General features: G+C 37.8%; 1 protein-coding gene across 2 annotated transcripts in view; it reads right to left on the bottom strand.

The window, feature by feature from the left end:
• PLCB1 (phospholipase C beta 1) overlaps positions 1-27,880 on the bottom strand; it is a 673,888-nt gene that overhangs the window by 219,704 nt on the left and 426,304 nt on the right. For both annotated transcript variants that reach the window (XM_077872243.1, XM_077872244.1), the window contains exons 4-6: positions 26,862-26,999; positions 3,551-3,630; positions 1,678-1,731 (exon numbers count right to left, since the gene is read on the bottom strand). In XM_077872243.1, the coding sequence (XP_077728369.1) occupies positions 1,678-1,731; positions 3,551-3,630; positions 26,862-26,999 (272 nt within the window). The remainder of the gene's footprint in view (positions 1-1,677; positions 1,732-3,550; positions 3,631-26,861; positions 27,000-27,880) is intronic.

Here is a 27,880-nt window from a genome sequence, read left to right on the forward strand (position 1 = left end):
AAGGCAAAGGTGATGACCCAATTAAAACACATTGCACTAAGTAGCCTCTAATATTAAGCACTAAAATACATCCTTGATGACACTGTCTCCTTACTGATACCTATTGTGCTAAAGATATGCATTATTAATATTATTAATAAACAAATAATTACTACTATTAATAAAGTAATTTAACATCATAATTAGCAGTAGTCTATTGTGAGCTAGTAAGTCAAAGGTCGAAGATTAAGGATGCGTTTTCTTTGGTCAGTAATTTGGTTTTAATTTTTTTTTAAATTTTATTTATTTATTCGTGAGAGAGAGAGAGAGAGAGAGAGAGGCAGAGACACAAGCAGAGGGAGAAGCAGGCTCCATGCAGGGAGCCTGACGTGGGACTCGATCCCGGGTCTCCAGGATCAGGCCCTGGGCTGAAGGCAGCGCTAAATTGCTGAGCCACCTGGGCTGCCCAGTAATTTGGTTTTTTTATTTTATTTTATTTTATTTTATTTTATTTTATTTTATTTTATTTATTTTTATTTTATTTTTAAAGATTTTATTTATTTATTCATGACAGACACATACACACACACACACACAGAGAGAGAGAGAGAGAGAGAGAGAGGCAAAGACACAGGCAGAGCAGGGAGAAGCAGGATCCACGCAGAGAGCCTGACGTGGGATCGATCCAGGGTCTCCAGGATCAGGCCCTGGGCTGAAGGCGGCGCTAAATTGCTGAGCCACCTGGGCTGCCCAGTAATTTGGTTTTTTTATTTTATTTTATTTTATTTTATTTTATTTTATTTTATTTTATTTATTTTTATTTTATTTTTAAAGATTTTATTTATTTATTCATGACAGACACACACACACACACACAGAGAGAGAGAGAGAGAGAGAGAGAGAGAGGCAGAGACACAGGCAGAGGAGGGAGAAGCAGGCTCCACGCAGGGAGCCTGACGTGGGATCGATCCAGGGTCTCCAGGATCACATCCCGGGCTGAAGGCGGCGCCAAACTGCTGGACCACTGGGGCTGCCCAGTAATTTGGTTTTAAAAAATAAAATTTATGTGTATCAATTCTACATCAAATAAAAAAGTGGTCAATTTATTGATAAATAGAGTGTTAAGCATTATATTAAAGATAGAATTGAATATAAGAGTTTGAATTATGGGTTCTACTAAAATATGACAAAATCTAGTGCCTAGAGCCCACCAATCCCACAAGGACTATGGTGGAGTTGAACTGTTGTTGTCTCCTCTAGATGGGACATCACACTAGTTCTGGCTCCTGGCCTGCTTCATCACGTAAGTTCCCTGCCTGGTTTCTGTTGACATTTGAGTTTGCAGCCCCTCCTTCAAGGCTAGCATCATTCTGGTAGCAAGAAGCACTGAAGTCACCCAGTTACCATTCCTAGAATAGATCGGAATCTCAAATGGCCTTTTAAGTTTAACAGTAAGTTTCCCCCACCTCTTCCCCCCTCTTCCTGCTTTGTTGTTTCTTGAAAATGATGCCACAGGAAAATCTCTATGAGGAAACCAGCTGCACTCCTGTGAATATGGAGCATGAAGGAGAATGGGGTTACCATGCATTTTTATGCTTCCACTTGGGCCAGTAGAGAAACAAAACAGAGCCATGGCACAGAGTCAAATCTTTGAGAAAAGAACATGAACACTGACTGGGAAATGCTCCCATAGCTTACTTTTTGAGAGGAATGCGCCCTTCTGGAGTGACTTGCAGCTTAAGCTTAGTATAGCTGTTAGAGAAACAGAAAAACAAGTGTTTAAACTTTATAAAGCTGTCTATTAAAGAGTAAAATACATAGGAAAGGGCTCGTGCATATTTTAAAATTCATTTGCTGAATTTTAACAAACTGTCCAGATCTCTGCAATCAGCACCCAGCTCAAGAAATAGAAACTTTTCACTTTAGCAGCATCCCAGAAGCCCCTCTTGTGCCCCCTTTCCATATCCAGGCCCACAAAGGGAATCATTATTCTGACTTTAAACAACATAGATTCTTTTTGGCTGGTTTTGCACCTTATATAAATGGAATCACATTCTTTTGGGTCTGGTTTCTTTCATGCAATAATATGTTTTTGAGATCCATCCTCATTTTTTGCTTATAGCTGTAGATCATTCACTCTCATTGCAAAGTATTCCAGTGTTTCAGTATAACTACCCATTTATCTCTTCGATTGCTTATAGGATATGTGGATAGTGAGACAGCAATAGAAATTACCAACACTGCTGATGAGTGTGTGGACTGGGATTACCACGTTAAGAAACTGCATATGACCCATCAATCCCACATCTAGAGGTATATGTAGCAGAAATGCCTATTACATATTTATCAAAAGGGATGTTCTAGAACGTCCATAGCAGCTATTCATAGGGATATGCTTGTTGGTAAGGGACATTTGCAATAGATAATGATTAGCCAAGTATAAAATGCGATGTTTGAGATAAGACATCTTTTTTTTTTTTTTTTTTTTTTTTTTTTTTTTTTTATCTCTGTGTCCCCTTCCACTAATACCACCTGGCAAAACCAATGTTCTAGAAATGTCTGTTAGATGAGGGATGCTAAGGTCAAAGTCAGTAAAAAGAAAGAAGAAAGGAAGGGGAAGCATTAGAAGGGTCCTCAAGATGACAAACTAAAAAGGAGATGATCATATGAAAAAACTTGTAAGTGAGGACCAATGAAGTACTGACAGTAAAAGCAATTCACAGAAGAGTAAGAAAGAAATGTAGGCTGGTATCATTTGGTCTAGAATAATGGGTATGCCTGACAGAAGAGGGAAAAGAGAAAGTTAATAAAATAGAGGACCACCTAGTAATGTTTCTGCTTGTGGTTTTGATTTCAAGGCTTCCCAACCTCCTGGACATACATAGCTTCCAAAGTGAACACAGCCAACCTTCCTTGCTGCTCATCTGGCAAAAATCATTATTTTCCTTGGTCAAATTATTTTTAGAAAGACTGTAATTCCAGAGTGATTGGGTAATCCTGTTTTGCTTTTCTTTCCTTCTCCTTTTCATTCTGTGCCTTCCTCCACATCTTTTTCTCTTTTCTTACTAACGCTTTCTGCGATGTTAGTCTAAGGGCAGGAATCAGGACATTAGTCTATTGATTTAGGTAGGCAGGGAAGTTATTATAGCATCTATCAGATCTGAGACTCTAGAGAAATGAGTACCGTATGTTGTTCTTTCCCTTTGTCAGATTAATAATTGATATGACACAGGCATATGTAGAAACGGGGGCCTCTCTGAAATTAAGAATTCTTGGTTCTGAGCACAGCTGTCGGGATTTGGACGTGTCTCCTTATTGTGTGTCAAAGGCATTGACATTCAGGGCAGCTCCGCCTAACACGGATGTGCAGCTTGGAGGAAAAGAGTGATCTTTCTTGGAAGTTTTCCAATTCCAAACAGTGGAGGTATCAGTTCTCTAACAAATCCCAAAGGGAAGTTTGTGTTTACCAATGTGTGAAGCCAGTGCAGCATAAACAAAAGACTTCACAAAGGAGAAAGGAAACTGACTCAGAAGAAGCAACACCCTTAGTAATAAAATTAGAGCTACTTACGCTTTTTCCAGAAATGCATCTCTTGACATGTTTTGGGCCAGCAGGTTTGTTGCCAAACTGAAAACCTCATTTGTCCATTCCTGAAAGATGTAAATCACACTTGCATTAGCTTAAATACTCTACAGTCATTAGACACATGTTTTTAGCTGGACTACCAGGAAGGCAAATTAGTTCAATTTGTATGCCTAAGGGATTTTTTTCTTTTTCTTTCTCTCTCCTTCTCTCTTTTCTTCTTCTTCTTCTCCTTCTCTTCTTCTCCATCTCCTCCTCCTCCTCCTTCTCCTTCTTCTTTTATAAAAATGATATAATTAAATTCACGTCCCTGAGTGACTTCTCCTTTCTAAGGAACTATTCTTTAGACATAAACAAAATTTTGTCTGCTTCTAAAAATGACTACTGATAGGAAACTGGCATGTTGCCTTTCAGGAACCAAATACTTTTTACTAATTTCCTAGCATTATAAAGAGTTAAAGAGTTATAGAAAAGTCGAAAATAAAGTCGAAAATATTTTTAGCACTCCTTCAAATGTAATCTTCCTGCTTTACTACTCAAGGCAAAGCAACTATAACAGGGAATTTTTAAATGTTACAGTTCTAGAAGTTCTTGAAACCAGTCCCAGTCACAATGTCACACTCTCCCTCCCCCTAATTCTGTCAGTCCTTTACTTCTCCCCTAATCGCAATTCCTACCTCACACCACTCACCAGTGATCTCACTTGGCTTCCAAGAAAATGGAAAAGAGCAAATCCACACCAAAAGCTGAAGCTACATTCTGAGTGGTTTTGAACATGAAATTAACATTTGCACACCCCTCCCCAGTTCTTTAGGAGAAGACATGAGACCTAAGAAACCAAGTTTTTTAGTTCAACAGCATTTCCATCTAATTGTGTGACTTCTGCTGTTTTATTGGTCTTCTGTGTTTTGCCTCCTGACTTAAGGCGTTGATAATATACCAGATATTATATTATACCAGATATTAATATTTGAGGTAGGACTTGGGGTATACAGTGGTGAAAGAAGAAAGAGGGAATTCTAAGCAAAGAAAACTGTCTGGGAGAAGAACCAGAGGTAAGCACGCAAAGTATGACTTAGAAGGAATGGGGAGGAGGCTAAAACAGATTGGATAAAAGAGTGGAGTTGCGATGAGAAAAAGTAGAATTGGGGGCAGAGTATGGAGAGCATTTAATGTTTGTTGAGGTATTCAGAGATAATTTAGCAAGAAATGTGCTATCACTGAAAGTTTTGGGGTGAGAGATGAGGACACCTGAGGCCGGATTGTGTATTAGGGAAGTTATTTGGTGGCCAGGTAGAGAATAGAGTTGAGGCTGAGAAACCAAAAAGAAGGAACTCAGTTAAGAAGCTGTCTCAGTTTAGGAGAGAACTTTGGGGGCCTTGAACTCTATATATTTTTGGTGGAAGACTTGGAAGACGAAGCACAGAATAATTGTGAGTGAAGCAAAATAACTGACCACTGAACTTTATGTATAAGCAAGAGCATTGGAATAATTTTTAACAGCTTTAAAATAAGTTTCCTCAAATTTGATCATTTAAAACTAGGAATAATAACTGCTAGCCCTAGTTTTACAATATGTTTCTGGTATAATATTTTCTGAGCTAAGGGTCAAATTTAGATACTTCCTATGCAACTTTATGCATTGATAAAAGCATCTGTAATTGAGGGCAATGTACCATTTTGCATGTTTACTGGGAACCAATTCCACGCCAGAAATAAGTATTGTGAAAGCCAGAAATTTAACTGGGTCTCACCTTTTAGTTTGAAAGGTAAGTTTCCTATTATATCCAGCCCAATAAAAATACAACGTGAGTTACGTACATAATTTAAAATTCTCTGGTAGGCACATGAAAAAAGTAGAAGTAAACAGGTAAAACTAATTTTAATAATATATTTTATTTCAGCTAATATTTCAAAAATATTATTCATCATATAATCAACATAAAATTGAGATATTTTATATGTATTTTATGTGTTTAGTCTTTGAAGTGAAGAATGGATTTTACACTTACAGACCATCTCATTTGGCATTGGCAACCTCCCAAGTACTTAATAGTCACAGGTAGCTGGTGGATGTTGCTGTAGCATTTGGTCAGTGCTGGACTTCTAGATCCTTGGCTCTTTGTATGGGTCCTTTATAAAGCCAGCTGAAGGGCAGCATCATTGCCACCTTTACCACACAGCCACAGCTCATTAAGCAAGTCAAGCATAATTTATTTTCATCATATTCTGAGAATGTGGGCATCTAAATTTCCAAGTATGGAATTCTTAGAATTCATTGGCCTCCTACAGCCTTTTTGAGATGTTCAAAAGATCTGACCCAGGCTAAATCAAAGATTCAGGGACTAATGTATCGACCAAGGGAACTTTAGAAATCACCCAACTCTTGTTGGATATTGGTCTCAGTCTATATAACACTGAGCTAAAACAGCATGTGTCTTACTTTGGTTTCCTCAGAAGCAGACCCTGAAACAAAGATTTATGAGGAATGGGTTTAAAATGAAGTGTTTTCTGGCAACTTTATAGGGGACTAAGCAGGACTGGGAAGGTAGGAAGGCAGAGAGTAGAAGTGTAGAAGGAAGAAGGCAGATGGTAACTTTGACTTTATCTTGACAAAGACCACACATCAAAGTTGAGTTTTTGATGAAGAACGAGAAAACTGGAGTGTGGCAATCCCTGTGCCTATTAGTCTTGGTTAAAGGCTTCTGGAGGGGATGGAAATCCCCAGGCACTTCCTGGTTTCCTTGATAGTAGCTAAATTGGGTCCCAACATCCAGAGGGAGCAGCCAACAAAGAGACAAGGGTCCTGGCTGTTGGAAGTGAAAGTCACCAAGGCATTGTACGTGAAAGTGGAAAAGGACTGGAAGGGACATGGGGAGAGCACTGCTAGACCTGGCTCTAGCAGGTAACATATTTCAGGACTTTTGGGTACCAGAAGTAGCTACACTGTGCAACCAAAGTCTTGAAGGAATAGATTCCCATATGTGCTAGAGCAGTGCTTCTGAAACTTTCATCTACATAGAAAATGCTGGGGGCAATAGAGGGCAAAAGTCTTGCTGAAATGCAGATGCTGATTGAGGAGGTCTGGGGAAGGGACAGAGAATGTGCTTCCCAAGGGAAGTCTACTGAACCACTCTACGAGTAGCAAGGTTCTAGAGGAAACTTGCAGCATTGATGGAAATTTTGGTAGAAATGAAATACTTTAAGCTCCACACTAGGTCTTTGGACTCAGAATCCACATATTTTTCAAGAAATCCATATATTTTTATGCACATTAACGTTTGTTTGAGCATCCTGCTGGGCCAGGATCAGAATTTTGAGTAGCAAGGTGTGCCAGGACCTGGTTTAGGAAATATTATTCTATTCTTTGTCTGCTTGCTCCCCAAGCAAATAAAGAAATTATTTTGGCTATTTGTTTTAGAATAACCAAAAAAATCTCAGAGCTGCATTAAGAATGACATGGCTGAAAAGTTGTGGCCAGCGCCGCTTAAAGCAGCCTTGGCTCATCCTGAGATTATGGCATATGCTTTGCTGCAGGATATACTGATGCCACCCTGACAGGGTTCTCATAAATCCAATGCTGGGCCCTGATGAGTCTGGCACTGGAAGGACAGCTTCTAATTTTAATCTAGAGGGTTTATTTTTCTACTTTCATAGACAAGGTTCTGATGATTGCCACCAAGGTTGGCTCAGCTTCTACTATTTCAAACCTGAAGCTTCTTAAATGACATTTTTCTGTCTTATGATCCACCTTTTCTCATGAAGGGGACAACCGAGACCTGAATTAGAGAAAATAGATCTGAAGGTCAACTTCCATGGAATTTCATCTGAAGTTTAAATGTACATATTTGTGTCTTAAGATCTTCAAAATTGTTCCTGCAATTCCCTCACCCCACGAGGTTCTGGTGCACTTATTGAAATGCCAGTATTGACACCATTATAAACACTTAAGTTTTCCTACCTTGCCGCAAAGTTAACGCACTTTTATTTCTAAAGTCATTTCAGTTCCACCATGCTTGGCACAGGATCTATGTGTTTGCTTAATACTGCCAACAATTGTTTCACAATTGTCAATTACTCTCAGAGGTATTGTTTGAGTGTTTACTATGCACTGACCTAAGTCTTTTGCAACCAATAACTTCATTAGTTCTTATAACAATTCTCCAGGGGGTAGGTGCTGTTATTAGCCTCATTTTACAGAGGAGGGTTCAAAGTTTCAAAGCACTTATAAAACTTAAATTCTCAGAGCTGATAAAAGTCATAATTTGGGATTAAATAACTGGTTTCTTTTCTTTTTCTTTTTTTAAGATTTTTACTTATTTATTCATGAGAGACACAGAGAGAGAGGCAGAGACATAGGCAGAGAGAGAGGCAGGCCATGCAGGGAGCCTGACATGGGACTCGATCCTGAGACTCCAGGATCATGCTCTGGGCCAAAGGCAGGTATTTAACAACTAAACCACTGGTTTCTTGGGCTCTAAACCCTGTACTCTCAGATACCATGCATGCTGTCATTTTGTTCTAGAAAATTTTAGGGTGGCTCATACAGTTCAAAAGATAAAAAAGATAAGTCCATTTAACTTTATTCTGTAGAAAACACTGCTTCAGCTCTTGCTAAGGGCTAGTTACTGTTCTAGGCATTTGGCAATTAACTCATGGAATCCCCACAACTACTCTATGAGATAAATTCTGTTATTAACACCCCATTTGTATAAATGAGAAAGCTGAGGCATAGAGGCATCTGATAACTGGCATGAGGTCATACAGCTCATACAGACACACCTGAGATTTGAACCCAGGACATTTGCTGCTGGAATCTGTACACCTTACCACTGTACTATGATGATGAATCAAACTCTGGTGTTTATGAAGTAAACATCTTAATAGCATGCTATCATGATGATGCTAGAGGAGATAAGATGGAGAGAGGGGTAAGGTCAATCACAAAATGCAGGTCTAAAGACTTGGAACTTTGATAGAGGTAGGTCATGATTTTTATTCACCCTTGCTTTAACCAGTGTAAAGAGAGATCCAATCACAACATGTTCAAACCTTTCCCTAGATCCAAATGCCAATCATCCAGCAGTTCGACTATGATGAGTAGTTCTGAGAACAGAGAGAAATTTCTCCCATTGGCATTCACACCTTGTAACTTCTTGGCTTAACTTGTCACCGCAAGGGATATACAGACAAAGACAGAGTCTACTAGAAGAAATAGAATTTTTGAAATAGAAGATGTTTCGCCTTCCCATTGTTCTGATTTATGTTACCTTTAATATTTTAATGTCTTTATTTTACCTTTCTTTTCTTTCAGTATTATGTATTTTCTTACACTTAGAAATACAGAAAACAGTGTAACTAGCACAAATCAAAATGTAACAAGTGTCAACATAGTGCCATATTTACTTTAGTCCTTTTAAAAAATAATATATCCTTAAGATGTTGCAGTGCAGATTAATTCTATGCTGTGCTTCTCCCTGTTTTCATTCTTCTCCCTCTCTCCAGGAGCAAGTTCCATCTTGAAAGGTAGTTATCAATATCAAATCTATTTTCATGTGTTATAGATCAAGGTTCAGCAAACTAAGGCCTGAGGGTTAAATCAAGCTGTCACCTGTTTTTGTAAAGAAAGTTTTAGTGGAATACAGCTATACTTGTTCATTTACGTATTATCTGTGGCAGTTTTCAGGCTATGATGGCAGAGTTGAGTAGCTGCAACAGAGCCAAAAGGGCAAAGTGTTTACTATCTGGCCCTTTATAGAAAATAGTTTGCTGGTCCCTGGCATGGACCCATGTATATTTAAAATGGTACATAAATCATATTATACTCTATACATCTTTGGCCAATGACTATTGGCAACCAACATTATACCCTTAAATATTTCCTTGCTTCTGCATATGGATCTAGTTAATTAATCTTAACTATTATGCTATTCTACTATAGGAATGCATAACTTATTAATGCGTTATTTTATTGATGAACAATTTATGGTTTCTTTCTTCAGAAGAAAGGAAGAAATGTATTTTTTTGTTTGCACAAATGTATTCCCTGTTGCTTTAAGTCACATCTGGGAGATTTTCTAGGGTGAGTATCATGAATTCTTAGAATCCATATTATCTTCATCAGTACCATGCTGATACTTGCTCACCAAAGTGGGAAGGACATTATATTCCCATTGGCAGTGTAGGAGAGCTTGCATTTTGTCATATTTACTATATTCTCACTTGCTATTATCAAGCTTTCAGAAAATGTTGACAAATCTGATGGATGCAATGCGGGATCTTGCAGTGGTCTTAATTGGCATCCTTGATTCACCAGCAGAGTTGAGTATCATTTTATATACGTTGGGGCTGTTCCACTTTTTTTTCCTGCAAATTTCCTGTTAACATTCTTAACACATTTCTCCTTTAGGATATTTGTGTTCATTGTCTATGAAAAGGGGAGAAATGTGGGGGAAAAAAAGGAGTGGGGCAGTTTTTGTTTGAGATTTGAGCTCAAGTACAGGACGGTGGTTAGTATCAATCCTATCAATAGAAACAAAGTGCTGCACAGTGGCTGCATGCTGTAAATGGCACCTGGAGCATTGTGGCGTGCAAAGCACCCACCAAGACCATGGCTGTGACCTGATACCAAGCAGCTGGTGTCACAGAGAAGAAGCAGAATGTGGCCTCTGCCCTCTAAAACATGTCTTTATGCAGTGAGTTCTTTGGGAAAGAAAAAAGTTCAGAAAGGAATACTGGATATACAAAGAAATTATGAGTCCATGGTTACCCTAATAAAGTAAAAGGAGTGACAAATGATAATAATCTCAAAGCAGGTATTTCCAAAGTGCCCGATTTGGTAGCCTCAATCTCTCAATCTATTGTATTTAATTAATTTCTTAAAAGATTTTATTTATTCATGAGAGATGCAGAGAGAGAGAGAGAGAAAGAAAGAAAGAGAGAGAGAAAGAGAGAGAGAGAGGCAGAGACACAGGCAGAGGGAGAAGCAGGCTCCATGCTGGGAGCCTGATGTGGGATTTGATCCCAGGTCTCCAGGATCATGCCCTAGGCTGAAGGCAGGCACTAAATCGCTGAGCCACTCAGGGATCCCTATTTAATTAATTTTTAAAAGGTTTCTGGAATAAAAAATAATATTATATAAGACATGTTAATATTTGTGGGACACATGTAGGTCCTAACTATCTTATTTTATTTTATTTTATTTTATTTTATTTTATTTTATTTTATTTTATTTTGGTCCTAACAATTTTATATAGCTATCTATTTATTTTTTATTTTTTGGCAAACCCCTACTGCCATCGGCAGTAACAGTGTCATTCCCATTATCTCCACTCATAAATAGTTAACACTTTGGAACTTGAGTAAGAAGGAACATTGTCTTGTTCATGTAGAGTTGCACTGCCTGGCTGAGCACATTTCTCTCCCTACTGGCATGCATCAGAATTCATCTCACTAACCATTTGTCTTAATGGTACAGTAAAGAGTCTTTTCATTGTGCGAGATGGTCTATGAGTTATAAATACGATTTCATTAAAAGCAGAAAGGACTGTTGGAGAAGTCACTGCATTTATGATACTACATAGAGCATTTTGAATTTTGGTAAAACTTCTGGTACAGTTTCTGTTTTAGGTGGCAATGAAAGGCTTATATTTTATAGTCAAAATGTTCATCTCATACTCAGAGAGAAATGGTTGTCAAATAAAATATAGTTACTGGGCAGCCTTGGTGGCTCAGCGGTTTAGCGCCTGCCTTCAGCCCAGGGTGTGATCCTGGAGACCCTGGATCGAGTCCCGTGTCGGGCTCCCTGCATGGAGCCTGCTTCTCCCTCTGCCTGTGCCTCTCCCTCTCTTTCTCTCTCTGTGTCTCTCATGAATAAATAAATAAAACAAAAATATATAGTTAAAAGCAAAACAAAAACCAGGAAGCAATATTAGGACCCAGTATAATCACTACTGGGACAGAAAACTGTATTACTCAAAAGATGTAATATCAAAAAAGGGTGCATAATTATTTCCAAAAGACTATGTGATTCAAATGCCTTTAAGCTACAGCTGACAGAAGCACAGCTCAAACCAGCCTGGGAAATAGAATTTCTCAGGGACACTGGAGATTTCCTGTAATTGAAGGAAAAATTGAGCAAACTGCAGGAAAAAAAAGGTATAATATAAGACATCAGGAACCTGGGGCCTAAATGCAAAGGGGATTTTCTTTATTGCTTTTCCATTGCTCTATCTTACCTGGTGGTATATTTTTTTCACTGATCAGCTTCATTCTCATGGTCACTACACCAAAAGTTACACATGGCACTTCTCACCCACCAGAGATAGTCATGTATGAAAAATCCTGGCAAAAGTCTCTGATTAGTCTACATCTAGAAAGCTTAGTCAGGTAAGAACCCAGCAGTATCCAAGAGGCCAAATCATTGGAACTGGGGGAGAAGCAGTGAGCAGAAGGATGGAAGAGAATAAAAACACTGCATATATCCATTCACAGGAGTATCATGGAAAACAGCAGATGGAAGAAAAGGATGTGTCATTCATAACGTGTGTGGAATCTCATAGCTCTGTGTCCCATTCTTTTATAAAATGAAATGGGCAATAAATCCACACTTTTGACTTGAGTTACTTCATGAATGAATGAATGTGTCAATGAAAGAGAATTATATCCATGTCTTATAATTAATGCCTTTTGAAATTAATTTTTATGTCTTCTTCATTGTTATAGGTGTTCAATCTCCATTCTTGGCTACAGGGTTTTGGATGATCACTTTACATGTTTCTGATTGTAATTTGAACCATGCTGGAATAAGTTATAAGAACTCAGAGTACTGTGTACAGCATTGGGCCGAGGAGGCTCTCCAATTAGTAACATAAAGAAGGTTTAGGAATAGAGCTTAGGGCATCTATATTGGCTTCATAGACATGCTTTATGCTTTGCTTTATACCTTGGGCTATATTCTTGAAGAACTGTTACCCAATTATCTTTTTGCAGCTAAGTGATTGCTGTAGTACACAGTATTCGATGACCTAAGGTAGAGTTCACATGTTGTAGAGTGCAGTTTGCAAAATGTGGCAGTGCAAGGATCCATATTTTGGGAGGTAACAGATGTAGTATATCCCTAGTCTTCTTCCAACACCTCTTGACATTCCCCTGTTCCATGGGAAAACTTTAATGTGGAAAAATCAAGTTAGAATGAATATTAAGAGAGTTTTTCTAAGGGAAAAGCATAAAGCCTCTGAAAAGAGCAGCATGTGAAAGAAAAGAGGAAGATGTTTGCTCTGGCAAAGTTCTCAAGATGAGAGGTTTTCAGCTATACCATTGTCAATCTCAAGATGTATTTTGAGCATCAGCTGAGGAACACTCTCCTTCCCTTCCAGCCAGTTTCCTGAGTCATCGCTCATTTGTAACAGCTGAGAAAATGTTGATCGAGTGCCCTTCTAAAAAACCTCTAAAGCTTCCTTTCCATGGCTTTCATATCAACCTGCCATATTCTTGAAATGGTTCTTTCCAAAAGCCTCATGTCACTTTATGAAAACATTTGCTATAATGCCTTCTAAGCCTAGCAGTGTCAATGCTAATTAGTACTTTGGTTTGAATCCCCTGGTGTGCTGCGTACTAAAGACAGCAAATGTATGTGAGCGGGTCTGTAATTATAATCGATAGCATTGTTTATTGTTAAAAAAGTAATTCTGTTTGAAGAAATCAAGTGAAAAAAATTTTAAAGAAAAATAATCCAGCTAATTTCTTGGTAAGATGTACGTCAAGTGGAATAAAAGGAGCAATCATAACTTCTTGGGAGTAAGGTGGTGCTGCTTATCCATTAAATGAAATCTGACAAAATTCAAACTGCATTCCTTGAAATGTGATTAGTAAACTACACACAGGTACTTCCTCATTAAGTTATAACTTAACCTATGGAATTCTGCTAAAATATAATTTTCTCATTTGGAAGTCAATTTGTTTTAAATACGTAATTATATCCCCATCTTTATTTTAAATCGTTTTACAAACTGGATTCTTTCCCTTTAAATGGAGGAGTATTTGACCCTTGGTAAGGACTCTAGCCTGTTTGTTAGCCCTTCCCCCACCGGCAGAATGACTCTTTGCCTTTGGCTCCAGTTGCTTCCCTTTTGCTCATTTTCTCACTGCCTTTGGAAGGGCGAATCTTGAATATAGCTTGTGCTTGTCTCCTAATTTAATCTTAAAATACTGCCATTAGTTTATGTAATGATTCTTAGAGACCCTCATATTATTGATGGTTTTGCTAGTTTATGTAAAACTAAACCTTATTGGATTGCAGACCCCACTCTGCTCTTAGCTGTGGGACCCACAGCTCAGGATTACCTAATATCCATTTTCTCTTTCTCTCATCACTGAAACCTGTCATTATTCAGGCCAGCAATATATAATAATTGAAAAATTTGCATTTTCCAACAACTTCAGCAGCTAGAGTGGTAATGTGACACATGAGGAACCACATGTTAGCAGAAGTCTGGGAGGAAAATGTGGTTTCTGATATAGAGGCTCCGTTCTTTTTGCTGTTGGGACCACACATGCAATGGCTGGAGCTGCAGAGGCCTCTTGATCTATGAGGAAATGACCATGGGAACTATAGGGTCCCAGCCTTATTGTCCTTGAGTCCCTCTATCGAAGCCAGAAATGCCTACTTTTAGGCTTCCTGCTGCATGAGGGGAGGGGGGAAGCAAAAGCAAACAAGTAAAAAATCCTTAATTTATCTAAGCTAATGTTTGGTTTGATTTTCTATTACTCAAGGCCAAATGTAACCCCTGCCTGATAGAATCATCTTGGGCAAGTTTTTTTAACCTGTCCAATATTCGTTTACCTTGTAAAAAGGAGAAAATCACGGGACTTACTTCACAGGCTGTTGTGACGACTAAGGGAGACAGTTCATATTATATGTTTAGATTGGTGACAGACACAACACACACTTAGTAAATGGTAGCAATCTAAAAACTTATTATTTATCAAAGAAACACAGACATAGGTTTTCAAAAAAATTGTTCAGAGGGGCTGTCAACAAAAAGCAATGATCACTTGTGATACTCTTACCCTAGCTCTGCTTCTTGACAACTATTTTCAGCATTTCTATTCTTAAATTCCTGGGGGTTAATCCATATTTCTAAATAATCTATTTTTACGGCTTTCTCTTGATTGACCAATTTTAGAATTTAACTATCAATATCCAGCTCTGATCTCCTATTCCATCTCCCATCTGCCCTTTCTCCTTCCTCCTGATAGAATTCTGTGAACCACTGCTCTTTCTTCCCCGACACCTCTACAATCTCAAGCAACATAAATTAAGCCATTTCTTAATTCACCAATTAAAGACAGTATCACTTCTCTGAGAGGAAGACATTTACCTGCCAATCCTTTTATCTCCAACTCCTGTTAGCTTAAATTTATTTTTAAAATGATCAAAGTTGAAATGTTTTTATCTTGTCCAGTTTCCATAATTAACTTCAATTATGTGCATATAAATTGATTCTAAAAGTTTAAAACTGATAAAATAAAAATTTTACATGGTTACAAAAATGCAAATATAACTTTCTGCAGGGTCACATATTAGACTCTGATTATCATACTTGTTACAGTTCCAATACCACAAACCATGTGACTTTCAAAAGGGAACATTCCTAATACCAACATAACATACATCCTTTTTGGGCTCCTCCTTTAGTTGTTGAATATCTGTATGCTTTTAGCTGGCTTATATTTAGATAATACTTTCCTTGGGGCAGCCTGGGTGGCTCAGCAGTTTAGTGCCGCCTTCAGCCCAGGGTGTGATCCTGGGGTCCTGGGATCGAGTCCCAAATCGGGCTCCCTGCATGGAGCCTGCTTCTCCCTCTGCCTGTGTCTCTGCCTCTCTCTCTCCCTCTCTGGTCTCTCATGAATAAATAAATAAAATCTTAAAAAAACCCATACTTTTCTTATACATTTTCTCTTCTTTTACTTTAGTTTTCTTTTGAAGAGAAGAAATTTAAAGCCTTTTACACTAATCTAATATCTTTCAGCTTTCTACTCATATTGCTTGAAACTCATTCATTCCAGTACCTTCTATTTAAACTTTAAGACAGTGTCTTTAGCTCTTATATATACTTTTTGAAATATATATTTCATATTTTCCTGTCTTCTGTGTTCTCCTACACTCTTTAGGTTGATTTTGTCTGTGTCTCTTACCTTTTGTCTCTCTCTCTCTCTCTCTCTTTAGCAATCTCTATATCCAACATGGGGCTCAAACTCATGACCTAGAGATGAAGAGTCCCATGCTTCTCCCACTGAGCCAGCCAGGCGCCTCTTATCTTTTCTTTCTGATTTTCATCTTTTTGTCTTTCACATTTCCTTGTTTTCTGCCTTCACTGTGGTTTCTGCTTGGTTCCCCATTCTGGGAGATTTCCTTCATCTCTTCTTACCATTATGTAGAATTTGGCTTTTGTTCCATTATCTTATTTTTTATTTCCAAAAAAACCCACTTTATTTTTGCTGCCTATTTTTCAGAGCATCTTGTTCTTATCTTATGAATATATTTAAAATTCTCTCTGAAGATAGTTCCTGTTTTAATTTTTTTGTTTATTTGTTTCTTGATTATCCCTGTATCTTCTATCATCATTTCTTATTTTGTCTGTCTTGGCCTCCCTCATCAATCAAGAGTGTAGGCTTTCTCAATAGCCTGTGGACATTTTGATGCTAGTTCACATTTTTGAATGCGGACATTAGAAGGGCCAACTGGGAGCTCTGAGTATGTGAGTGAGATTTACCTGCTTGCAGACCTCTCCTGTGGGTAGGCATGTGGGTGCCAGCCACTACAGTGTGGTACTCACAAATTCTAGAATGAGAAGAGCTTTACTCTGGATACTTGACTCCAATGCTGGCTACCATGATTTTTTCTAATAATTTGTTCACTTCCACAAAAAACAAACAAACAGAAAAACCAAACAAGTTCTCAGCTTTTTGGTCTGCGAAGTAATTGGTTATCAATAATTCTTAAAGCAGAGTAAGTGGAGGAGGTGGAGGGGCTGATAGTTTTGTCCATAACCTTTAATTCTTTGCCCTTCTTTTATTCCCAAGTCTTGCTTCCTGTTCCTCTGGGCTGGTAGTTCTCAAGTCAGCGTCTTCTCTCCACTGACACTCAGTGGGTCAGTGACCTTATTGGCTACAGTTCTCTATGGAACCTAGACTCTGTTCCATCACACACTTTCCTCTTCATTTTCTTCTGCAAACTTATTGAAATATGTCATCTCGTAGTGCCCTATCTCATTCTTTACACCACTGTATATTTATGTTACTTTACCATCATTTTCATAGTATCTCAAGACAAATAGCAGGCCACACCTGTACTTATTCTGCTGCTTTGGACTGATACTATTATGAATCTTATGTTTAAAACCAAGTTTCTGATTTTTCCTCCTAATTGGCTCTCCATCTCAAGAAGTGCAATTTCATCAAAACTGACATCATCCTTAGCTTCCTTTTTCTCTCATGCCATGTGTCCAATCCATCAGTATAGTTTCTTTTTTTCTTTTCTTTTTCCTTTCCTCTTTTCTTCTTTCTTTCTTTCTTTCTTTCTTTCTTTCTTTCTTTCTTTCTTTCTTTCTTTCTTCTCTCGGCTTTAAACTCAAAGTATATTCAGAACCCAGCCATTTCTCACTATCTCTACTCCCAACACTCTGCTCTCGTGGTTTCTGCTCTTGTATCCCTACTATGGCTTTTCAATGGAGCAGCCAGGGCAATCTTGCTAAAATATATTGCACCAAATTAATCCCTTGCTCAAAGTGATGTAAGTTACTCATGTCACGGGAAATGAAGCCAAATTCTTACAGTGGCCACCCACCACTGTCCAAGTCACCTGTCACCCCTCCCCCAACTTCTCCACTGCTATACTTCCTTATCCCATGCTGGGTACACACCTGTATCAGGCTCTGCTCTCTTCCATGAGAACCATTTGACTCACTCCATCATCTTCAAGGTTTTCTTCAAAAGTCATCACTTCAGTGTAATCTTATCTGACCAATTTATTTAAAGCTGAAGTATGCCTCCCCCTCTCCAACACTTCCTATTCCCCTTCCCTACTTTATTTCTCTCTAGCACCTGGCACCGCCTTATTTGTCATGTTGATTGTCAACCTACCCCCACCATTATGTAAGCTTCATGAAGACAATGATTCTCATCATTTTTGTCTATTTGGCTTATCCCTGGTGCTCAAAATTATGCCGGGTACACAGCAGGCAACTGAGTATTAGTTGAATGAATGAATGAATGAATGACTATCATTATATAGCCATTAGGAAAATTATTGACAAAATATTTAATTCTTTTTTTATTCTCAGGGGCAGCTTGTTCATTGGGAGTATCTGATGCATTAGGAACCGAAAAATGATAACTGATATTAAAGCAGTAGATGGCACAGATCAACTTGCCACTCTCATACGATGCCAGATATTTTTCTCCAGTAATTAAACAAGGAAGCCAAATTTTTTAGAGATCTTCTTTCCAAAAACATTATGGTTTTTTTTTTTTTTTTGGTTGTTGTTGTTTGTTTGTTTTGATCTGCATTCCTGCTTCAAAGCAATTGACACAGGTAGACAAGTGGGGCTTACTCAGTTGTGAGCCTCAGAAGACAGGGAGGTGTAGGAACAAGGGGGCAACAGTTTATTTCTGTGTTATGGGCTGTTTGGAAGGAAAGAGGAGGCACTGCTGGTTAACCAGTTTTCTGACCTTCCTTTCTGGGGAAAAGTGGGTTTGCACTAACAGCAGCCCATACCTGAAAGCACGAGCATTTCTGTTTCCTAGGATATATTTTCCCTGCAGTTTGGCATTCATTCTTCTGTGTGGCTCCCTTCAACACTCAAAAGAAGCTCTTGCTTAAGGATTGCAGGAAAGACACCCAGAAGTCCGAAGGCGAGGCACTTTCCTCTACAATCACCAGAAGAGCAACTACTGCTTCTTATCTGGCTGTAAGGAAGAGATTAATGTCCAAGTTGCCTTTTCCCTCTTCTTTTTATTTTTATTTTTTTTTAATTTTTATTTATTTATGATAGTCACACAGAGAGAGAGAGAGAGAGGCAGAGACACAGGCAGAGGGAGAAGCAGGCTCCATGCACCGGGAGCCCGATGTGGGATTCGATCCCGGGTCTCCAGGATCGCGCCCTGGGCCAAAGGCAGGCGCCAAACCGCTGCGCCACCCAGGGATCCCCTCCCTCTTCTTTTTATTATGAATGCCCGTCTTTTGAATTTTGAACTTTTAAACCTTCATGTGGACATTCCATATGGGTGACATTTTCACAATGTAAAAGTTGAAGATGTGCATCTTTCATCTGCTCCACACTAATCCAAAATACAAATGTAGAATGTGGAATGAATCTCATTTGCCAACAGAGGACATCCATGATTACAAAACTCCAAGACCAATAGTGCAGTGCATTGACTTGGTAAGATCTTGGCCCTTATTTACAATCAGGTGGGGGAATATCTGAAGATGACATAGGCACATTTTGCTAGTATGAGGAGGTCAGGAATAGCAATGAATGAAGATCTCATAAAACACAATAATTCATTTATAAAAGTCAATCTTTTTGGCATATATATATTCTACTCCCAAGGAGGTCCTGCACAATTTTCCATTATATTCTAAAGTATACTGCTAAAAACAATATATGATATGTCATTCTATTATTCTTAATCATTTTTGTTTAAAGAAAATAAAATCTACACCCATTGCTCACTCACCAGAATTTGGTCCTAAATTCAAAAAGTTAAAGGGATAAATATAAATAAATATTTTGTACAGAATATATTAGTGTTTGAAAAATCTTATTTCAATGTGTATGTCATATATATAAATATACTATTAATTTGGAGGAATGTCTAAGAGAATTCCAAGTTTTTGATGAATCAAGTTCTACGTCAAGAACAGCTAGTGGTAGCTGTGGCAGGTCCCTTCACTGCTTCCTCTTTCTCTTATCTTTTCCAATTTCATTTTGTAGACAATATTTTCTTTTTTCTTAAAAAAAAAAAGCCCCTTCTCTGTAGCATCTTTTCTGATTCCCTTCACCTAAAAAGCTTCAACTATTTGGCTACTCCAAGCCATTTTGGAACCATTTTAACTGGTGGGTGGGGGAGTGTGATAGGGACTATAACTATGAGTAGGAACAAGGTTGAGTTTGAGACAGATAAACAGGATGAAAGTCATTGTAGTTAGTGTCATCCCTTTCTCCTACTGAAAACCTTGGCAAACTTTTCTTCCATCCTGGGAAGAAAGGGCCTGGAGTAGCAGCTAAGAGGCCTCAATTTCTTCAACTCTATAAAATAAGAAAATCAGAGAACATGTGTTCCAAATCCCCATGGCTTAAAGTTTTTCATGATCTATCAGTTGTTTTTAAGGGCTCCAAATCCCCTTTTCCCCTTTCTTTTTCCCTCTTTCTTTTCTTTTTTCCCCAAACACACATGTATTGAGCACCTGTTATACACTAAGCTAGATCCTAAGAACATAGAAATGACTAAGCTATTGTTTCTGACTTTAAGTAGCTCACAAATCCAAGGTAGGTTGTCAGATACACTGACAGATAGTTACAGTGTGATAAATTATGCAGAAAATATACATGGGGTTCTATAAACAGCAGAGAAGTAAACTCCATTATTTGTGGAAATCATGAGATGGAGGGGGAGATGGAGGAGTTGTATTTAAGCTGAGTCCCCTAAGGAAAGCTTGGAAGTTCTCCTGGTAGACAAAATGGAGAAGAGAAGTCTAACAAGGCACACAATTCTGAAGGCACCAAAATTAAAATTATAAAGGCAGAAAGAACCACAGGTAGTTAGGAGTTACTGGAGCGGAATGGTACAAGGGCCTAAGTGATGAGTTATCAGCAACTGAGAGCAATCAATCCCCAGTGTCCACTGAGGTGCTCACTGCATCCTAGGCCTTCTATAAATATTTGCTCACTAAATGAATGAATTCAATAGACAGGGAACTTTATTTTGTAGGTAATAAGTAATAAAAAGGATTTCAAGCATGATCAGGTTTGAAGGTTTTTTTTTTTTTTTTAAATCATTCTCATGCAGATGGGCACATATAGTTGAGAGCAAAGAGAGCGTTCTAAGAAAGTAGGTAGAAGGTTCCCAGAGGTGAGACCTGTCAAAAATTTGAACAACATAGCAAGGAGATGAGGGATAAGGAAAGACATGTGAGAGCTAGTTAGAAAATTCAGAGAGCTCGCAAGTTATTTGGATGATGGGCAAGCATCTAGTGTGGTGGATGAAGGTAGGGAAAATTTCCAGGGAATCCAAGTTTATACCCTCAAATGAGTGAACTATATTTTCTATGATGTTTATAGCTGCAGAGATGGGAAAGGTTCCCTGAAACATTTAAAATAACAGCCATTCAGTTTATAGAGCATATCTTTGAAAAACTCATTATTCTGCGACATCAAAATGTAATAAATTAACATATAGACATCCATTATAAAACATTATTTTTTGTGTGTGAATTACTGTTTAAAATACCAATTGGCTCAAACTGTTTGTTAAAATGTCATTATCTAACAAAGCTGAACATATGAAAACCTATGATCAGCAACACGTATCTCACAGAAAGCATATGTTTATAGCAACATTACTTGTAATAGCCTGAAACTGGAAACTGCCTGAATGTTCATGAACCATAGAATAGATAAATCAATTATAGTATACCTTTTAGCAAAGAAATGAACCAAACTATAACCACATGTAAAAAATATAGAAGGATTTCATATATATAAAGTAATAAAAATAAAAGTAATCTATAAAGTTGGAGGTCAAAATAGGGACATGTTAGTAGGTTACACACTGGAGACTTGGTGATGCTCTATTTCTTGATCTGAGTGCTATTTACATGGGTGTGTTTTTTCCAAAATCTATCAAATTATATAGTCACAATTGGTGCTTTTCAATCAAAAATTGAAAGGTAATCTGGTTCTTCGTAAATAGCATGTTTTTCCTATTTTATAAAATGCTTCAGAGAATTTAGTGTATAAAGAATTAAAGATTGAAAGCAATGGCATCTGAACAAAAAATTTCCCCTGCACAACTCTGCCATTAGGCATCTCATTCTTAACCCACTGGATGGATCCTTGCTGTTTCAATCCACTGCATCTTAATACACTGGAGCAACACCTAGAAATTTGAAATTTACCAAACAAGGCAGTGGTTCAACAGTATGTCTATGCAGGGCGCCAATCAGAGTGTCAAACATCTAGAACTGACTATCACAGCCTGAATCTCCAATCCTTTTTCTTAGGGTGATAAGTTTTGTCACTAATATATTGCATTGAACAAAGATTGGAGATATGAGTTGGGGAGGTGAGAGAGGGGATGACTTCTAGGAACCCAGCCATGGAAAGGGACTAGAACTCAGAGGGAAGACATGTTGTCTTTGCACACTGGGATTCCCCTTTGATAATCATGAGACAGATTTGCGTTCTTGCTGAGCTTCTCTCAGGGAAGGGTGATCTCCTAACAGTTATCACTGAATACCTGAGACCTGAAGGAAAACACCGGTATATGGCAATCCTGTGAACCTCAGCCTCTAGATCAGAGCAATCTGTCTTACAACGTACACAATGCTGTTTAGACTCTATGACCACCGGGGGTAGTACATACTAGAAGTCTCTTTCTATGTAGCCTCTTCCCTCAAACGAGGGGCTAGAACTGAGCAAGTGGAAGACAATTATTTTATCTTCAAGCTCCTTGACCAGTGGAAGAATTTTCATTTTGGTTAATATGCATATAACAACATTATTTTGGGGGCTGACGTGAATGATCCGACTCTTTGCAGTCTACTTTAATCTTACCAGTCAGATCTTGAAAGAAATGTACCAACTGGTGCTGAAAAAGGCTTGAGGGTTCAGATTGTCTTTACACTCAGCCACTGACTTCCGTGTCCTTCGTCACTGAGAAAGTAAAGGCAATCAGAAAATGTCTTCAACTTTCTCCACATGTACCCCTTATTAGCATCTATAACAACATGCTCCACTTTTCCTTTTCTTATTGAGGAAATGTTCTTTCTCCTGTCTGAGCTTAAGTACTCAATCTCTGAACAGGGTCAACACATTTTTTAAATAAAGAATCAGATAGTAAATCTTTTAGGCTTTGTGGTCCATATGGTCTACACCACAGCTACTCATCTCTGTCTAGCCAAAAACAGCCATAGACAATATGTGAACAAATGGACATTGCTGTGTTCCAATAAAAGTTTTAGAAGAGGTGGTGGGCCAGAAGTGGCCCCCAGGCTGTAGTTTACTGAGCTCTGCACTAGATCCTACTGCTTCTACTCAAGAATTTGCTCTTACAAGTCTTCTCTCCTACCTTGGCACTTTGTTTTCCCTCTATGGGACCATTCCTATTAGCATACATGTATATTGTTGCTTCTCACACCTTTTTTTTTTTTAATTTTTTTCTTTTTTCAAGATTTTTATTTATTTATCCATGAGAGACACAGAGAGATGCAGAGAGAGAGGCAGAGACACAGGCAGAGGGAGAAGCAGGCTCCATGCAGGGAGCCCGACATGGGATTCAATCCCAGGTCTCCAGGATCACACCCTGGGCTGAAGGCAGCACTAAACCACTGAGCTACATGGGCTGCCCTGCTTCTCGCATCTTAAAAACCATTTCTGGACCTTGCTTCCCATTTCTCTGCTGCCTTTAACATCAAAACTTCTAAGAAGAGCAATCATTTTTGAATTTTTTTTCTCTCTCTTGCCAATATTCCCCATAGCCCATTCCAATAGGCTTTTGACTCCACCATTCCACTGAAGCTACTCTAATAAAAGTCACTAATGATCTCTATGTCATTAAATGCAATGGTTCATTCTTGGTCTTCATCTTGGGCAGCATCGGACCCTATTGTTGGCCACTTTACTCATCTTGAAATATTTTCTTCACCTGGCTTCCAATTACACACACTATCTCATTGCCTCCTCACTGGCCTCCTTTTCTGGTTCTTTCATATCTCAGTCTCTTCATGTTAGAGTACTGATGACTCAGGCCTTGGACATCTTCTCTATCCTCAGTCACTTCCTGGCTGATCTCATCCAGACTCATTAGATAGTATCTATATAATAAATAAATAAATAAATAAATAAATAAATAAATAAATAAATATTATCTATAACCTGATGACTTCTAAATTAATATATTATATTTGGCACCAATTCCAGCCTCATATATCCAACTCAACATATCCACTTGGGCGTCTAATAATGACCTCAATCTGCACATGATAAAAACTGGACTCTTACTATATACCCCCACATGTGCTCTATTTCAGAGAGCTAATGTGAAATCCTCTATTTCTCTGGCACATTAAAGGGATTGCCCCTCCAGGGAGCAGGGAAAGCTGATCCTTAGGGTATAGAGTAGTTGGAAAGTCAAGCTCCTTAACAAAAAATATCACTGTTGTATAATTGCAAGAGATACCATGTTTGTAGTCCAATTACAGAGAGAAAAATTGAAAGTGTTCTCTTCCATCAATCTTTTTTTTTTTCCATCAATCTTTTTTTAAAGAAGTCACTTGTCAAAAAAAAAAAAAAAAAAAAAAAAAAAAAAAAGAAGTCACTTGTCTTAAGGAATAAATAAAAAGTTCAAATTCAAGTGATTTATGTTTATTAAGAAATAAAGCATACAAATCTAGAATAATATATTTGGGTAAGTTCAAGTCGTAGTTCTGACTAATTTTTTAAATTGATCCAAGAGATTTCTCAGAAATCTATGATACTGCTATAATTGAGCAACTTCCTTCAGATTTTTTGCCGTCCCTGCACACCCCATAAAGAAGTAACCCTCTTTTCCCACCCCCATATCCTTTCTTCCTGCTTTACTCTTCCACACAGATCTCCATCTGACCTACAATATGTTTCCTTCATCATTATGATTTATCTGTTTATTTCTCCCAGAACACTGGCTCTCAGCATTCTAGAATGCTGTATCCTTAACACTGGAATTGTGGTTGGCGTAGAGAAGGAAACTGACAACTTTGTGTTGAACGAATGAACAAGCCAGAATTCCTTTGTAAATAATTTCTTCTGGAGACATTCGAGTTTCAAAGCAGCTCAGGTTTCTGTCAAGCGCTCTACATAATGAGACAGGCTGACTCCTTTGGCATTGGCACTACACAAAGCACCATGTACACTGGCCCCAGAGATTAAATAAAAGGTGTGATGTTATGAGACAATACTAACAATTAGAAGGAGGGAAAGTACGTTTTGGGAGTAAAATGGTCTTTGCAAATCTTAACCTGCTGACAGAGCAATTTCAGTGAGGGAAAAAAAAATACCTTACTGGGAAGGCAAAACATATTCCGTATCTTCATTAATTATACCAGGAACATCAATTTGCTGCTGGAAAAATGTCTACAGATACAGTCCTCATGGAGAATATTACAGAACTCAGAAATCAAAATTCCTAAAGAAAACTAATGGGTAGGAGTGTACAGAGAGAAGGAAATTGAATATGTTTTAAACATAACTGCGCAAAGGTTTAATGCAGTATAAGATATGTAGATTGGCTTGTAATATAAAATCTATATTCATTCTTAGTAAAAACCTCCCTAAAACTTACTGTCACTTATTGGATGTTTCTGAGAGTTAATGAATCTCCTGAATTGGTTACTTTTTAAGCTGAATATGGTTGCATTTGGGGAAGATATCTTAAAAATATTTTGTAAATCATTAATATGTATTTACATATATTCATTCATCCATTCAACCATCCAGTCATATACTGAGAAATGAACTATATACAACTCACAGATTACCACTAGTATACCAGAATAAAAACTCTTGCTAGGCAAGTATAATGCTATCACACTGAATGTTTCATAAAACTGAAGTCTATCCAAACATCAAAATAAGTTATACCTCAGAAGCAAATGGGTGACTTGGTTCTTAGAAGGAAAATAGACTAGGTCTGTAACACAGTCTTGGAGAGTAGTTTCCAAAGACTTCAGACTGTGAAAACTGGCTCGCATTTCATTCATTCCTTTATAAGAAATAGAGTTGATGTTATGTAAATGTTGGAAATAAGCCTCTACCATGATCACTAAAGAATTAGAGTTCAGATCATTACTTTTGGTGTAGGTCAGAGAACTGTCAGACCATGGAGGGTTAAAAATTTATAAATCAGGGATCTCTGGGTGGCTCAGCAGTTAAGCATCTGCCTTTGGCCCAGGGCGTGATCCTGGAGTCCCGGGATCAAGTCCCACGTCGGACTCCCTGCATGGAGCCTGCTTCTCCCCCTGCCTGTGTCTCTGCCTCTCTCTCTCTCTGTGTTTCTCATGAATAAATAAATAAAATATTTAAAAAATATTTATAAATCATAATGATAACTGGCTTGACATGACCCCATAGTTATCCTCCACATGAGAAGTTCTATAAGGGCAAAGATATAACATACAAACTTAAAATAATTCTTTGACTCATTTTCTTAACTCTTGAAGGAAAGGTATGAAGGATAAAGATCATCATTAAATCCTATGAACTATAAACATGAACAAAGAAAGCTCTTCTTTCAATATGTTCATTTTAGTACTCTTTTCATGGCAATTGAACTGGTCCAGAGAAAGCATCAAAGTTGAGCCCAGGGTTCCCAGAAATTGATAGCTTCTCATTTGATAGATCTTGCCTGTATTCTAGTTATTTCTGCATGTATCCGAAAGGCCTGCCATATTAGTAAATTAGCAAGTCCTTAATGGAGAGGCCCTGTCTAATTTACCATCCTAGTCTATAACTGAATAGATGTTATTTATTATTATTATTTGAAATTTTTATCTTAAAAGTGTTTAATACCTTCTCATATTCATTAAGCAGCTACCATGTGTATGGTGGTGGGTTAGGTACTGCACACAGTAAAAGAAGTTAAAAATGTGCTAAGGATGTCTGCTCAAGGAGAGGATTGAATGGAGATCAGGTCAGAAGTTTTATGGAATGAGGCTAAGACACAATGTGTGGGGACAAGATGTTTAGGGAACTAAAAATTGGTTTCACTTATATTTTCTCCTGCAAATAAATTATATCAGATGATCAGACTGATTATCATCAGTCTTATTCTTGATGAAAAATCTCCATAATTCTTAGTAGATATCATTATTTGGAGGCATTTGAATTACACTTCTACCTGAGCAGCTGAATTATTTTTAGATGTAATTTTAAGACATGTTAAATATGACAAAAACCCAGTCTTTTGCAGGCATCAGTACAATATAATAAGGATTCAGAATGAGGTGACAAATGTCAGGAGTTTCCATCCACTATACCTTGGCCACTTCTTCTTGGAAAGCCACGAGATTCAAATGGGAGATGTTAACTAAGTCAGGCCCATACACCACCGTTATCATGCGATGCTCCAGGCGTCCGATGTTCCCCACATCCAAAAGTTCACGTAATTTGGGGTCCTAGATAATAAATGTTGAAAAAGTTAGTCTATAACTAGAGATTCCAACATGGTAGCATAGTTTCAAAAGTATTAGATCCAAAATGCCTGCAAAACAAAATTGCTTTTTATTCTTACTAAAAATTAGTATGATTGAAATCCCAAACCCCATCATGGCCCAGACAGGTAGAGTAACCTGATGAAAGGTTGTAGAGAGAGAATTTCTTCTGAGAAATCTCTTACAACTTATGGTCCTCATGGGATTATATAACATGAAATGAGCAATACAGAGAAAGACAAATATTGTATAATATCACTTACATGAAGAATTTTTTTAAAAAGCTGAACTCAGAGAAAAAAAAGTAGAGTGGTTCATTCCAGGGGCAGTGGTGTGGGGAAAATGAGATTTTATTCAAAGAGTACAAACTTCCAGATACAAGATGAATAAATTTTAAGGATTGAATGTATAGCATGGCAATTAATATTATAGTTAATATCGTATTATGTACTAGAAAGATGCTAATAGAGTAGATCTTAAATGTTCTCACCACAAAAAAGAAATGGTAATTATGTGATGTGATGGAGGTGTTGGCTAATGTTGTGGTGGCAATCAGCATTATATTGCAGTATATGCGTGCATCAAATCATCATGTTGTACATTTTATAGTTACACAATGTTATATGGTAACTAACCTCAATAAACTTGGAAAAAAATAAGACTTATGGTCCTCAGTCAACAGCTCTGTCATACATCTTTTAGTAGCATATTTTTATGTGCCATAATTCTCCCTTTATTTCCTCCAATCATCCCACGAATCGCATATTGAAATACAAAATGTCTCCTCAATTCATGACACATTAAGAAGAAGCAGGTGATTCATGTAGAATCAAAACATGGTAATG

Source organism: Canis aureus, chromosome 26 (genome assembly GCF_053574225.1).
Source record: "Canis aureus isolate CA01 chromosome 26, VMU_Caureus_v.1.0, whole genome shotgun sequence".
Classification (NCBI taxonomy): Eukaryota; Metazoa; Chordata; class Mammalia; order Carnivora; family Canidae; genus Canis; species Canis aureus.